Raw genomic sequence first — 14,179 nt, 5'->3', positions numbered from 1 at the left:
GCTTTTAAAATATTTTTAGTTTTCATTTAATTTAGTATTTTTATTCAGCTGTAATGCATTTGTTTCATTATTCATTCACTGTAATATTAATTACATGTACTTATTATATGGTTAGGGTTAGATTATGGATTAGGTTTGGGGTTAGTAAGATGTAATTATTCATAATTAATTATAACTACAACATTGAGTACATACATGAAACAAGGACGCCTTAAAATATAGAGCTACCATTCTTTATTTCAGGTTTAGTCCTTTTAGCATTGCAGCTCACTAAGAGTTTTTAAAATAATCAGTATTTCCAAGATTTTTCTGAATTTTCAACATCAGATTAAACACATTTATTATCAATAACTAAAATAAGCTAGTTATAAATTAGTAGATTTTCAGATTAATTAAAATTTACAACGACAACCTTTTTTTGTTACTTATTCAAATGAGCAAATAGGGTGCATTTTAACCTGGTTTTCAGACAGATACCGTTTCGCCAACCAGATCACAACATGTTGACACTAAATACGGGTGTAACCTGTTTTTAACTTGTCCACTTTCTACCATTTCCACTAGTAGTCAAAACTTTATTTGGTTGGATTGCTTTTGAAATGTAAACATTCATGTGGTTGAAAGAAGTCAAACAGAAACAAAAGATCATCTACTCTCTATTTCTGACCTAATAGGTGATCGTTATAGATATGTTAATATGTAAAAAGTGCACCAAAACAAGTGTTCATACTTTACTGCATTGAACCAGCACACAAACACACACACACGGATTACGATTAATATCCATTTACATCCTTTTCATTCGATTGCTTTCAATAGTACTTGTGCATCACATTAAGCGCTTCTGCAAAGCTGATATGGTGTGTGGCAAAATAGGGAAGGGTCTCAATGAAGTCTAACCACATGCGAGCTCAAGAGACACATTTGATAGCACGTTAATGTCAAGTGGAAATGGTGACTGACCATTTTGCGATCCGATCACTTGAAATGCATGGTAATACAAAGTGGAAACAGGACCTTTGCTTTCATGTAGACCAGGGGCTCTCAACCTTTTTCACTTCGGGGCCCACCTCATTCTCCAAACATTTTTTGAAGCCCCATGTCTGACATTTTTATTTTGCTTATACTATTATCTTATTTTATAGCATTTTATATAAAAAAAGAACCATTATATATATATATATACACACACACACACACACACACACTCACACACACACACACACACACACATATATATATATATATATAGAGAGAGAGAGAGAGAGAGAGAGAGAGATAGAGAGAGAGAGAGAGTGAGAGAGAGAGAGAGAGAGAGAGAGAGAGAATTTTAAGAGAGAAAATTAAATATAGAATTTATAATAATATATATATATATATATATATATATATATATATATATTTTTTTTTTTTTTTAAAACACACAGATTCAAAGCTCCTGAATACAATATATTACAAGTATTTGGGCCTTTTCTTTACTAAATAAACCTGTACGGGACAACAGCTGACTAAAAAAGCTGCTGTTTTGAATTGTACTGACTAATATTCATCTAATGATTGTATCTATTAAAAATAAACTAAAAAAGTAAACTACAGTAAAAACTTTCTTAGTCTGTTGAAACATCAATCTGAAGGTGGTGTTTAGGATATTATTGGAGTTCATTGACAGTAGTAAACAGCTGTTCACTGAAACACCACAGCTAGATCCTCCTGTATAGGTGCGTGGCCATTATAAAACACTCTCACTCGTGCTATAGAACATTAATTTGGACAGCTATGCTGATATTTTAAAGAGTTCGATATTTACGATATTTGACATTTACGAGTCGCAGAAGTGAGGGACGCACGAACTGGTTATAACTAATCATTGTTACCTTTACATTTGTATGACGGTTTGGTTTATACAGCTGTGCATGTAGACCTAGTTGACGTGCAGCGGTTGGAAGTGTGGTTAATGCTGTATTTTACAGTGAGGCTCTTTTTGCACCAAGTCCGAAATAATCAATAATAGAAAACGGAAAATGCCATTACACCAATAATTTTAATATAAAACATATTTAATAATGAAATCAAATAATTATAGTACAAAGTTCATTTTCAGCTATCTCGCGGCCCACCTGCAGGATCACTGAGGCCCACTAGTGAGATAAGAGTTGTGAGAAATGAGTTATTAAAACTATTATGTTTAGAAATGTGTTGAAAAAAAATCTTCTCTCTGTTAAAACAAAAATTGGGGAAAAAATAAACAGGGGAGCTAATAGTTTACCCGCTAGCACAATAATCTGCCAATGGGGTGGGCAAAATAATCTTATTTCAAAGCGAAAACAAGACTACTTTGCTTGTTTTTAGGAAAATTTACTTAATTTTGACATTTGAAAACAAGACAACATTTTTGTTTGTCTAGAAAATGCTTCTTGATTTTAGAATTTTTAGATATTTGGACTAGAAACAAGTCAAAAACTCAAAGTAAGAAAGGCGGTGTTTTGTTATAATGTAACACAGCGAGGCAAAAAATCAGGTTCCTGCTGGAACAGGTATCGCTGTTCCTGGTAGGAATGAAAGGAATGTTTGAGCAAGAGAACAAAACCTGCTCGCTAGAGTAACAATAACTCCAATCACACTGCAAATGAAACTAAAGGCTTTGTTCAAGGCTATTGATGGGCACTGTATTATTTGGTATTGACAAGAGTAAACTGCTAAAAGATCACTTGAAATTTACTTAAAAATCATCTTATTTCAAAACAGAACTTTTGAGTGCACGTAATGCCAAATTCAGACTACACGATTTTTAAAGTAGTCATGTCACAGATCATGACTATCTGGACGATCAGTGACAGAGGGTTTCACACTGCATGCCTTTACAATAGGAAGAATTGCCCACAACTTTGTCTCGGTCTGCAATACGTCTCACAAGTACGTCTCACAACCAACACACGCAAGAAGTGACAGGAAAACCACGCAACGTCACATAGTATATATTTTGTTATTAACTACATAATGAGAAAGAAGCCTTTAGTGGGGTAGAAAATGTACTTATTTTGCTCACCTGGCCTTTGAAGGGAATTAGCAATTTATCTTAAACTTTTTTCTTTTTCAATTTGAATGAGATATTGCTCAGATGACATGTCAAACAGACACGGGTGCTCCAGCCAAATTTACAGTAGTTTTTCCTTCATTTCTTGGGTCCGTACCAGAGGATGCTGCTCTCTCATTGGCTGTAGGTAATCGCTGATGCTATTTTCAATCAGAACACATTTCACACGACATGATTTGAATAGCCAATAGTTCCAGATATTTAGTATGTCAAATATCTCACGAGTATCAGTAACTCATCGGCGATTCTCTCATATCGCATCTTTAATAGATCACACTGTGTGATTGTTACTCTTGGAAATGAGCACTGATTTGCCTGTGATTTCAGGGACTTGACGCCTGTTGGCGAGTCAAAATCGGGGCTAAAATCATGCAGTCTGAACTCTGCATAAATGTGTACAATTTGTTATTGGTTGTGTGATGTTAAAGAGGCAGTTAGTCATTTGTGACACTCACTCTGACCAGAGCTGTTTATGGCCTTGACTGACTTCTTCATTTTGTGCAGTACACTGCGGTCCAGATCCAGCGCCTGCAAAATAACAGCAAACATTATCTTACAGACTTATTCATGCTGAATAGATTAGTTTTGAATATTCACAAAATTATAATAATGACAGTAAATGTCTTCTCAAAGTGCAGAGGAAATTTATTAAAGGTAAAGTAAATAATGTTCAGTTTCAGACTCCAATTATTATTGGATTCACTACATTTTCTTAATATATGAAACACTTTATATAGGCTGAATTTAAACAACAAATGAAATGTAGTAGTGATCAATCTGATTTGTTTGTTTAAATTCAGCACGTATAAATTGTTTTCAACCAATTACATTAAAAACATTTGGTAAATCCAATGAATTTATTTTAGGGATAAACGATACCATTTTTTGGAATGGATCCGATCCCGATACCAGAGTATCGACCGATACAGACCCGATCTCGATACTGTGCCATTTTTTTAAAAAGCATTATTAAGTTTCAATAGCTCTGGTGCCTAACTCAAATAAAATATCTTCTTTAGCAAAAATAACAGACCTATGGGCCTACTGTATATGACAGATATACACAATCTAACTAAAAATATGATGCTTGCTGTAAACTAGGCTACATTATTTAAGCATTTGTTAAGACATGGATATGATCTGTTGTGGTCCAGCTTATGGTTCCTTTTGTTATTATTAAGATTTTTCTTTAATATCTATAATGGGCTACCACTATTGACCCTAATCTTTGGTAAAATAACAGGCGCTTACACTGCCTGAGGCCAGTTTTACTTATTAAATCCATATTGTGCCTGTTAGATGCAGGTCAAATTAACTAATTTAATGCAAAACTAAATGCATTTCTCCACTGATTATTTAAACGAAGAAGAATAAATAGTCTTGGAGAAAGTTTTTCGTGTTGTCATAAACAAATGCAACACGCAGTTGAATGAATGGAGTATGATTGACAGGCGCACCAGAGGGAGGCACTGATTTGGACAGGAATTTAATCATGTGAATATTCACTACACATTAAACTGTAGAATGGCTTCAGAACATTTGGGATGTAGTATGCCTATATGACAACTTTCTAGTGCCTTATAACAGGCTACCTCTATGGCTTTTGTTGGCTTATAAATTACACAGAATATAGCGCACATGCAAGATCGGATTTGGATCGGTACCAGCTGGCTGATACCCAATCCAGCAAAAGTATTCGGTATCGAACCGATATACAATCCAAGTATCGGTATCGGTGCAACCCTAATTTACCTTGAGTGTATTAAGTACTAAATGTATTGTCTGAAGCCACAGATATTATTTTTGTGTACTTGTACGGCATGTGTATTTTTTGATTAAAATTTGCCAGTAAATAATGACAAATAAATTTATTTCCAAAATATTGAATACTTTAACCAATTACGCTTTAAAAGCATCAATTTGTTTAGCTTTTTCCACTGCAGTGCTTAAAAATAGTGCATACTGGTGCATATTGGCTAATAAAAACAACTTATACATTTTTGTATACTATTAGTCAAACATAATAGCTAATGTAAAAACATCTGTAACTCAGTTTTGTAAAACACAGTGTTTATAAGTTTCTCTCACACATAACGCAAGGCTTTTACCTCCAGACACAAACAAAGAGAGCCTGTAATTTGACCAGCCCATCACTCATGCTGAATCACACTCTGGGAATTCTGCACAAAAAGATCCCAGTGAAGTAGACAGACTTGTGGCCTAAAAAGTGTTTATTCAAGAGTCACGTCTGGTGCGACACCAAGACAAAACCGATGAGGGATAAACCTGGAGCCTGCCAAAAACATTACACACTCACACAATCTGTCTGACACTGGCATTAAAGGAACAGTTCACCCTAAAATTAAGACTTGCTGCAAATTTACTCATCCTCAGGACATCCAAGAGGAAAAACTAGATACATTTTTGATTCAGTACAATATTAAACAAGATTTTAGCTTTAACTTTGCCAATTCATAAAAGACAAGTCAATGTCTACTGAAAAAAAAATCAGACAAACAAAAAAACTTGTGGCTCCTGATGATACAATAAGGTCTTACTAATATATAAAAGAATCACCAACCCAGCAAAATTTCGAACACTAATGTACATGTATGTAATATGTGCATTTGTTAGAAAGTTTTCCATATGTAACACAGGACACAAGGAGATATATTCAACACAATCTCACAGCAACTTCTTAATTTAGTGGCTAATGTAAATTTATACAAACTCATTTGTACATTTTAGTCCAAATTGTCCATCCTCCAATGAAGATTGGGGTCACACTTCCTTTTAGAAATCACACATAAGAATGAAATTGCATTTATAAGTGCAATATTGTATTATATTACATACCAGAGTATCGACCGATACAGACCCGATCTCGATACTGTGCCATTATTTTTTAAAGCATAATAAAGTTTCAGTAGCTCTGGTGCCTAACTCAAATAAAATATCTTCTTTAGTAAAAATAACAGACATGGGCCTTCTGTATATGACAGATGGCACAATCTAACTAAAAATATGATGCTTGCTGTAATTTAGGCTAAATTATTTAAGCATTTGTTAAGACATGGATATGATCTGTTGTGGTCCAGCTCACAGCAACTTCTTAATTTAGTAGCTAATGTAAATTTATACAAACTCATTTGTACATTTTAGTCCAAATTGTCCATCCTCCAATGAAGATTGGGGTCACACTTCCTTTTAGAAATCACACATACGAATGAAATTGCATGTATAAGTGCAATATTGTATTATATTTGGCGCAGTAGGTAGTGCTGTCGCCTCACAGCAAGAAGGTTGCTGGGTCGCAGGTTCGAGCCTCGGCTGGGTCAGTTGGCGTTTCTGTGTGGTGTTTGCATGTTCTCCCTGCGTTCGCGTGGGTTTCCTTTGGGTGCTCCGGTTTCCCCCACAGTCCAAAGACATGCGGTACAGGTGAATTGGGCAGGCTAAATTGTCCGTAGTGTGTGTGTGTGTGTGAATGAGTGTGTGTGGATGTTTCCCAGAGATGGGTTGCGGCTGGAAGGACATCCGCTGCATAAAAACGTGCTGGATAAGTTGGCGGTTCATTCCGCTGTGGCAACCCCTAAATAATAAAGAGACTATGCCGAAAAGAAAATGAATGAATGAAAGTACTAATTATGAGATTTGGCTGAAAAGCTCTCTCTCTCACACACACACACACACACACACATAAAATTTGATATATCATGGTACTTCAAATAGACAGTTACACTAAAAAATGACTTTTGCTGCTTGTTCAGTCTACTTATTTTAAATTAGTTGAATCAACACAATTATTTGGGTTTTTTGGGACATCTTAAATGTTTTATGTTCAATCTACTTAAAATTGTAAAAATACTTGAGTTAACTTAATAGATTTGTGTTGAAACAACATGAGGTAATTGTGTGGAACACAGAATTTTTTCTTATGTTCCTCACAATTCATTGATGTTCTCCCAACACAAATCGATTGAGTTACTTTGTAAATTTAAGCGGATTGAGCATAAAATAATCAAGTTGCCATAAATAAATCTGAAGGACTATGTTTTTTCATCTCATTTTAAATATGTAGTTTGAACAAGCAGCAACAAAAAACTTTTTTTAATGTATACTGTATAGGAAAAAGTTCAACCCAGGTTCATTCTGATTACGAACCCCTATATACATTTCTGGAGAGCGCAAAATACGTCCCAGGAGCTATATTTTTTTTTTTTGCGGTTTTTTATTTTGTGAATCCACCAGACGCTGCTGTGTTAGCTTTTCCAGATCTCAATTTTCTCTTGCGAGTGCCATTCGTGCTCGCTGTTCTCGCATAAATCCACCAGAGGCTGCTGACGACTGACTGCCCAACTGACCAATCCCCCAACCTCTCCCTACCATAAACCCAATCAATAGTGTTTTAAACAGCACCGATTGAACTGCAGTTTTGAAAAGCAATCCAGAAAAAGAAAAGCCCCCTGATTTTTACCACATTTTCAGATTTTACCACATTCTCACCCTGTTATTTACTTGTTTATTTATTTATTTTTTTGCTTTTTATTTTTTTTTTGCTTTTGCTATCTGGAACTGTTCTTTAGTACTGTTTCATACCGCCCTGTAGTGTTCATTTAAAGACGAAATGCAGCCATACGTAGCTCTGGCTACATAATTCGCGATCTCCAGAAATGTAATTAGGGGTACGTCTTCAGAATGAGCCTGTGTTGCAACAGTCACAGAAGATAAAACAAGAAATGTTACTGAAAATTTTGAATTTACTCCTTGGCCTTAAAATTGGCCTTGTAAGTCAGAAGTGTACAGTCTGACCTCACTGATTCACAAAAGATACAGAGTTTCTACCAGGACATGAAAAAAGATGTGGAAAAAAGTAGACGTGTGTGTGCGAGAAAGAGTTCAGACGGGACAAGCTGGGACAAGAAGTGGGACAGCCATCTCCCGCCTTAGCCTTAAGGAATGAGAAAAGATGAAGGAAATGAACGAGGGAGCAGAAAGGGCGAGAAAAAGTTGAGAGATATTAACTGCACTGGGGTTTCCATCAAAGGCAAGTCTCAGCAGGGCACCATGCACAGAGATGGAAGAACCGGAAACAACTGGAACAAGTATACTAACTGCCATTTTAATGGCGTCTGTAAATGCAAGCAGCCTCAATTTACACATATATCCACATATTTGCTGGGCTTGAGAAAAATAACACATCAAGTGACATCACTATGTAGATAAGTAAAGTTATACATGACAAAATTCAAACAAGCTCCAGAAGTCTTCACATAAACCATGCATATCTGCTTACATCACTTCCTCAAATACACACTCAAATGGGGTAGTGCTTAAGAGCAACTCATAAAGAGAGTCTCCCTCTATGTATTACAGAATGTGACAGTTCCTCTGAGAGCCCGGGGCAATGGTTTTTACTCATGCCTGCTTTACAAAAAAAACTAGCTTCAAACGCTAAATATAAAATCTCCTTTTTATTAAGAGGGTTGAAATATCAACATGTTGTGGTCATCGGTAATGACTGATACTTTATAGTTAAAGTTCAAAGTGTTTCTCAACACACGAGGAAGAAATGTGAAGCTTCTTTAGGTCAAGAGCCTAAAATACAGGGTTATTTGCATTTTTGTAAGGTTTAACCGGATCTCTTCAACCAGTGAAACAGGCTGACGGGTTTCAGAAGAACTCCCGCAAACTAAGCTTTTTTACATTTCCATTGAAGAAGTTGCTGCAATTTTGAAACTAATGCAAATACATTTTATACTTAGTTACACTGTTTTCCTAGGTAGATATCTGTTTCTATTATACAAAGTGAATAAACAGGGGTTTCTCTCGGGAAACTCTTAAGATAAAAAGTCTGTGACTGTGTGTAAAATGAATAAATGTCAAAACTATGTGGTGAAAATTACAAGGATTGAAGTTAATTTGATCTATGGTTTTAAAGTCAAATTAGGCTGGAAAACATTCAGGGTATACAAGACAGGTCAAAGAGTGATAAGATTTTTAAAACAATAAAAGTTTAACACTGCTTTTTTGGTACATTAGAAGATTCAATTCAGTTCGTGTTTATTTCTATAGTGCTTTTACGATGTAGATTGTGTCAAAGCAGCTTAACATAGAAGTTCTAGTAAATTGAAACTGTATCAGTCCAGTTTGAAGTTTAGGTTAGTTTAGTTCAGTGTGGTTTAAATTTCAAAGATGTCTTGTTTAACTGTATTTTTCTGGGATTTTCCTTTCCCCCATGATCTACAAGAAACATGGACTAAAATGTAATTCATTATAAGAACAGTTTACTAATTAACATTACATAACTGAATTAATTTCATTAAAACATAAATAATCCATTGCAAAATTAAGCCAATTAATTTTTTTTATCATTATTCTTCAAACTACTAGGTTTTACAACATTTATCAGAAGAATGTTCATTCATTCCTTCATTTATTCATTCATTCATTTTCCTTCAGCTTAGTCCTTTTATTCATCAGGGGTCACCACAGCAGAATGGACTGCCAACTTATCCAGCATATGTTTCACGCAGTGAATGCCCTTCCAGCCGCAACCCAGTACTGGAAAACACCCATACACTCTCATATGCACACACATAAACTTCGGCCAATTTAGTTTATTCAATTCACCTTTAGCTCATGTCTTTGGACTGTTGGGGAGCACCAGGAAACTGACACGAACACGGGAAGAACATGCAAACTCCATGCAGAAATGCCATCAGTAGAAAGTCTTTTTTATTATTTTAGTTAAATCAAATTTAGTTGATCACTTAATATTTGACATATTTTAATAAGTACAGGTGAGAATATGTATCTTGTGTCATCTTTACATAAACATATCTTTTACAATAAATGATCATGGGACCCATATTATGACATTTCATTTAACTAAAGTTCTTTGAAACCAGTGAATACGATTTAGCTACAATGACCACGAACGAAAAATGGAAATGAACAGATACAAAAATACAGATATTTACAGAGTACAGATATTTGTGTAAAAATGTCAGAAGTAAAAGTAAAAAGTGGAGTAAAGTACTGATACCAAAAAAATCTACTTAAGTACAGTAATGAAGTATTTGTACTTTGTTACTTTCCATCTCTGCTAATAAATAACTAAAGGGTGAATACACGATGACGGACAGGGGTGGTTTTAGTGATTTTGGGTCCCTAAGCAATTCCAGCCAAGTTCTAAAAGAAGTTATCGATTGTTATCTGTACAAATGATCTGATTGTTAATTTTCAATATAAGGAAATTTTGAGTTAAATTTATGTATTATAGTAACAAAAAATATAGTAGCCTATTTGTGACAATATGCTTTATTTCGTAGATTTAAGCTATAAATTAAAACAGTTTCGCGATTCAACTTGGTATCATGATACTTCAGCTGGTATATTATCGTGGCCTAAATTTATAGAATCGTGACAACCCTAGAAGACACCAAAATGGGACGCATGCTGCCTATTACTGTATAGTCTCTTTGACAGTTACATTAACCATTGCTACTTACTGTGCTGCTACTAAATAACACTTCACCATAAATGTGAAGTTGGTTTCTTTAATTTATTTTATTTTCAGTTTTTTTTAACCACATTCAACACATTATTATCTGACACAATCTTTTTATAGAGCAAGTGCAACTTTTCTACTTTTCTGAGAAAAAAACATTGCCTGACAAAAACAGGTTTCCGTTGTAATTACAAAACAGTTATGCCCTCCTCACCATGTGAACATAATAACTACCAAGATGATACTTGCAATAACTTAACAGCAATTGGTGATGAGGGTTTAATTAATGTTTGATATACACAGTTCAATCACTGTTGATCCACTTAAATAAATGAGTGTTTGTGAAAATAATTGAGCCTTTAAATAACTGCAATTCAGTATTAATAGATGATTTCACACTATGTGGTGTTTTCGTAGTGTTATGTGTCAAATGATCACTGTTAATATTCTCTTCAGTGTAGTTCCTTCCATTTTGATGAACTTATAAAACTTGTTATGGTGTATAAGTAACCCTGCATGTATAACCTTTTCAGTTTACTAGTTGATGCACAAGTTAGCTAAAGCTGTGGGTCACTGATGTCAGTGCATTTTAAAGTAATGCCTGTGTTCATTTAAAATGCAAGTGTACTGAACTTTGATCCACACATCTAAACATGAGAAGTTCTGAGGTTGAATAAAAATGTTTTATGAAGCACAGACTAACCTGCACTGTTTACCTAAATGGCATTTTTTTCTCCATTTGTTAACTTAAAAAGTCCCAAAGCTGGCTATTATAACACAGTTATGCAAGTGCATCTAGGTAGTACCATATAAAAGTAATGCTAAATCATGGTCATTTATACCCAGCCCACTATGGTATTCAAAGATACTGCTTTGATATGTGTCCATACCAATGCCACGACACATTTGGATATTTTTTAATGGGGTCTAGTGAATATTCATTTATTCATTTTCCTTTGGCTTTAGTCCCTTTATTAATCAGAGGTCGCCACAGTGTAATGAACAGCAGTCTTATCCAGCATATGTTTTACGCAGCAGATACCCTTCCAGCTGCAACCCAACACTGGAAAACACCCAAACTCCACACAGAAATGCCAGCTGACCCAGCCGGGGCTCGAACCAGCAACCATCTGGCTATGAGGCCATCATGCTACCCGCTGTGCCACCGTGATGCCCCAATATTCATTAATCTTTATCATCATAGATTACAATATCTTTTTACGTTCATAAAATCTAAATTTGTTAATAGGATCTCTGTTAATTCTGACAGACTTCGGACTAAATACATTTGAATTTAGCTTTAAATCAGTTCTTAAAGGCATTGTTCACCCAAAGAAGAAAATATATTGACTTTTTACTCACACTTGTGTGTATTGAAAACCTTTTAGAGTTCCTTTTTCTACCGAATCTAAAAGAATATATAATGAAGAAAAGAAGGCCGAAAACCTGTAACCATTGACTTACATGTTAGGTAAAACGAATACTATGAAAGTCAGCAGTTACAGGCTTTTAGATTTCTTCAAAATATCTACTTTTTTGTTCACCAGAAATATGTCAAATAGGTTTTAAATAAGTGAGAGGTGAGTAAATGATGACACAAATGTCAGTTTTGGGTGAACTTTAATATCTGCGATATATGAGCAAATTCATATAAATGTCAAACTTCCCATAAAAAAGTAAGTTTTCACCAAAACAGTGAAACCCTTTCTACATGTTTGCTTAGGCTTGTATTTTATAGTACTGTAAAGATACTCAGAAATATCTCAGTCAATGTTTTCAAACTATTATATTGGATTTACCTAAGTTACACAAGTGCCAATTTCATCTGTCACACTCACAACGGAGAGGTGTCACATCCCTAACACAGCTTTTCCCTTATGAACGCAAAAATGTCAAATAAAATAAAATCAATGATGTTTGTTCTATAGTGAGCAGACTCTTATCCTTTTTATTAGCATTATTTCCATTGGGTCGTTCATAAAAATTTCTGCAAACTGTTTTGTATACTGTAAACTCACAGACTTTTGGTCACATTCATATTGCATGCTTATTTTTCTCATTTAAAATATAAAAAATGTTTACAGATTGATATTCGTCTGATCCCATAACTCCGTGGTTAGTAGTTTTGGAAAATATAAACAGATGTTTCAATATAATGTTAGCATATACTCTCCCTGTAAATGTATGTATTGAGTTTTTACAGCAAATGTCACATCCATAACGCTGTATTAATTAATACCAGTGTTATTATTCAATAATAATGTTATAGTAAGTGTATGTGATCATTATAAGTACACATTATCACTCTGACTGACTTTAAAAGCTTTAGAAAAAACTTAATGACCAGACAGAGGCGTCAGAGGCTAGTCTATTTATTTCATAACACTGCGATAAGAATAAGCAGCTGAACATGGGCGAGGTTCACTTCCAGCCCTGGTGGATACACTGAGTTTTCTGGCTAGAAGGAAGTCATTTTCCAGCTGCTTTGGTTAAAAAGACCATATACATAGATATAGTCACAAATGGAGATGTGAACTGTGCCCTTTACACTTGGCGTTAGTCTTGAATTGTGCTATACTTGTATTGTTGACTGTGTTTTACCTCTTCCAGAGCGGCGACTGTATTCCTGCAGTGAGCCATGCGCGTGCAGAACACTGATGTTGTCGGTGCTTTATAGTCCTCATGGGTAATATCCACAAACTCAGTCACTGTCAGCTGATCAGGCATGATTATTCCTTTTAAATCTACACAATAGATCCAAAAAAGAAAGAAAGTTTGCTTAAAGTTGTAGCTTCGCGCTCAAAAACCAGACTTCAACTCAAGTCCATTTCAGTCATTCCTTAGAGATTAGTTCAGTTTTAAATTTCCGCGTGAAGTTAAAATGTAAACGGCCGATGAGGAGAGGATTTGCCTTTGAACACAAGCGTTAAACAACTCCATCACACGAGCAGCTGACAAGATCAACACTTCTGGATTCCGCCCGTCCTACCTGTACTGTACAAGTTCACTTTACATGGGATTTTGTAGGTGGAGTCAATTACCTGTCAATCACATACAGTTCGCCAATTAGAAAGGACCATACTGTCTTTCTGCCCAATCAAAGTAGAGGGAGGTTATAAACTGGCTGTGGAAACCTGTAAAGCAATTATAATGTATTATTAGAAGAAAAATAATATGGCACGCTGTTAACCTGATATAAATTATAAGATTTATTATTTAACAATTGCAATAGGCATTTTAGTAATCTGTTTTAGTTTTAGTAGTAATTTAATTTTGGAGCATATCGTTTTTTGACTGTCTCACAGTATAGATATGTATTTATACATATAAATAGCTGCTTTTATATTGTAATAAAATCACATTTTAGTATCTTAGGCAAATACTTCTGCCTATACATTGTCAGTTCTGATTAATAACTGATTGATTACATCTAGAATTATTGCAAACACAGAGTACTTGATTTTGATTTCCCCTAATTGATACTTAATTTACTTTTTCCTAGCTTTAATTATACAAAGAGTACAGGCTTATAAGTAATTATTAGTTTAGGACTTTTATCATTAGTTTCATAAACC

The 14,179-nt window shown here is 34.7% G+C and overlaps 1 protein-coding gene across 12 annotated transcripts in view; it reads right to left on the bottom strand.

Moving 5' to 3' along the window:
* The window catches only part of asap2b (ArfGAP with SH3 domain, ankyrin repeat and PH domain 2b), a 56,221-nt gene that overhangs the window by 27,290 nt on the left and 14,752 nt on the right, over positions 1 to 14,179 (bottom strand). For 5 of the 12 annotated variants that reach the window (XM_087297247.1, XM_087297249.1, XM_087297254.1 and 2 more), the window contains exons 2-4: positions 13,646 to 13,738; positions 13,206 to 13,348; positions 3,550 to 3,622 (exon numbers count right to left, since the gene is read on the bottom strand). In XM_087297247.1, coding sequence (XP_087153373.1) covers positions 3,550 to 3,622; positions 13,206 to 13,331 — 199 coding nt within the window. In that variant the 5' untranslated portion in view covers positions 13,332 to 13,348; positions 13,646 to 13,738. 12 annotated transcript variants of the gene reach the window in all.

Source organism: Danio rerio, chromosome 20 (assembly GCF_052040795.2).
Source record: "Danio rerio strain M-AB ecotype USA chromosome 20, GRCz13ab, whole genome shotgun sequence".
In the NCBI taxonomy this organism is placed as follows: Eukaryota; Metazoa; Chordata; class Actinopteri; order Cypriniformes; family Danionidae; genus Danio; species Danio rerio.
The sequence above is the reverse complement of the archived record's forward strand: the minus strand, read 5'-3'. Positions and strand labels throughout refer to the sequence as shown.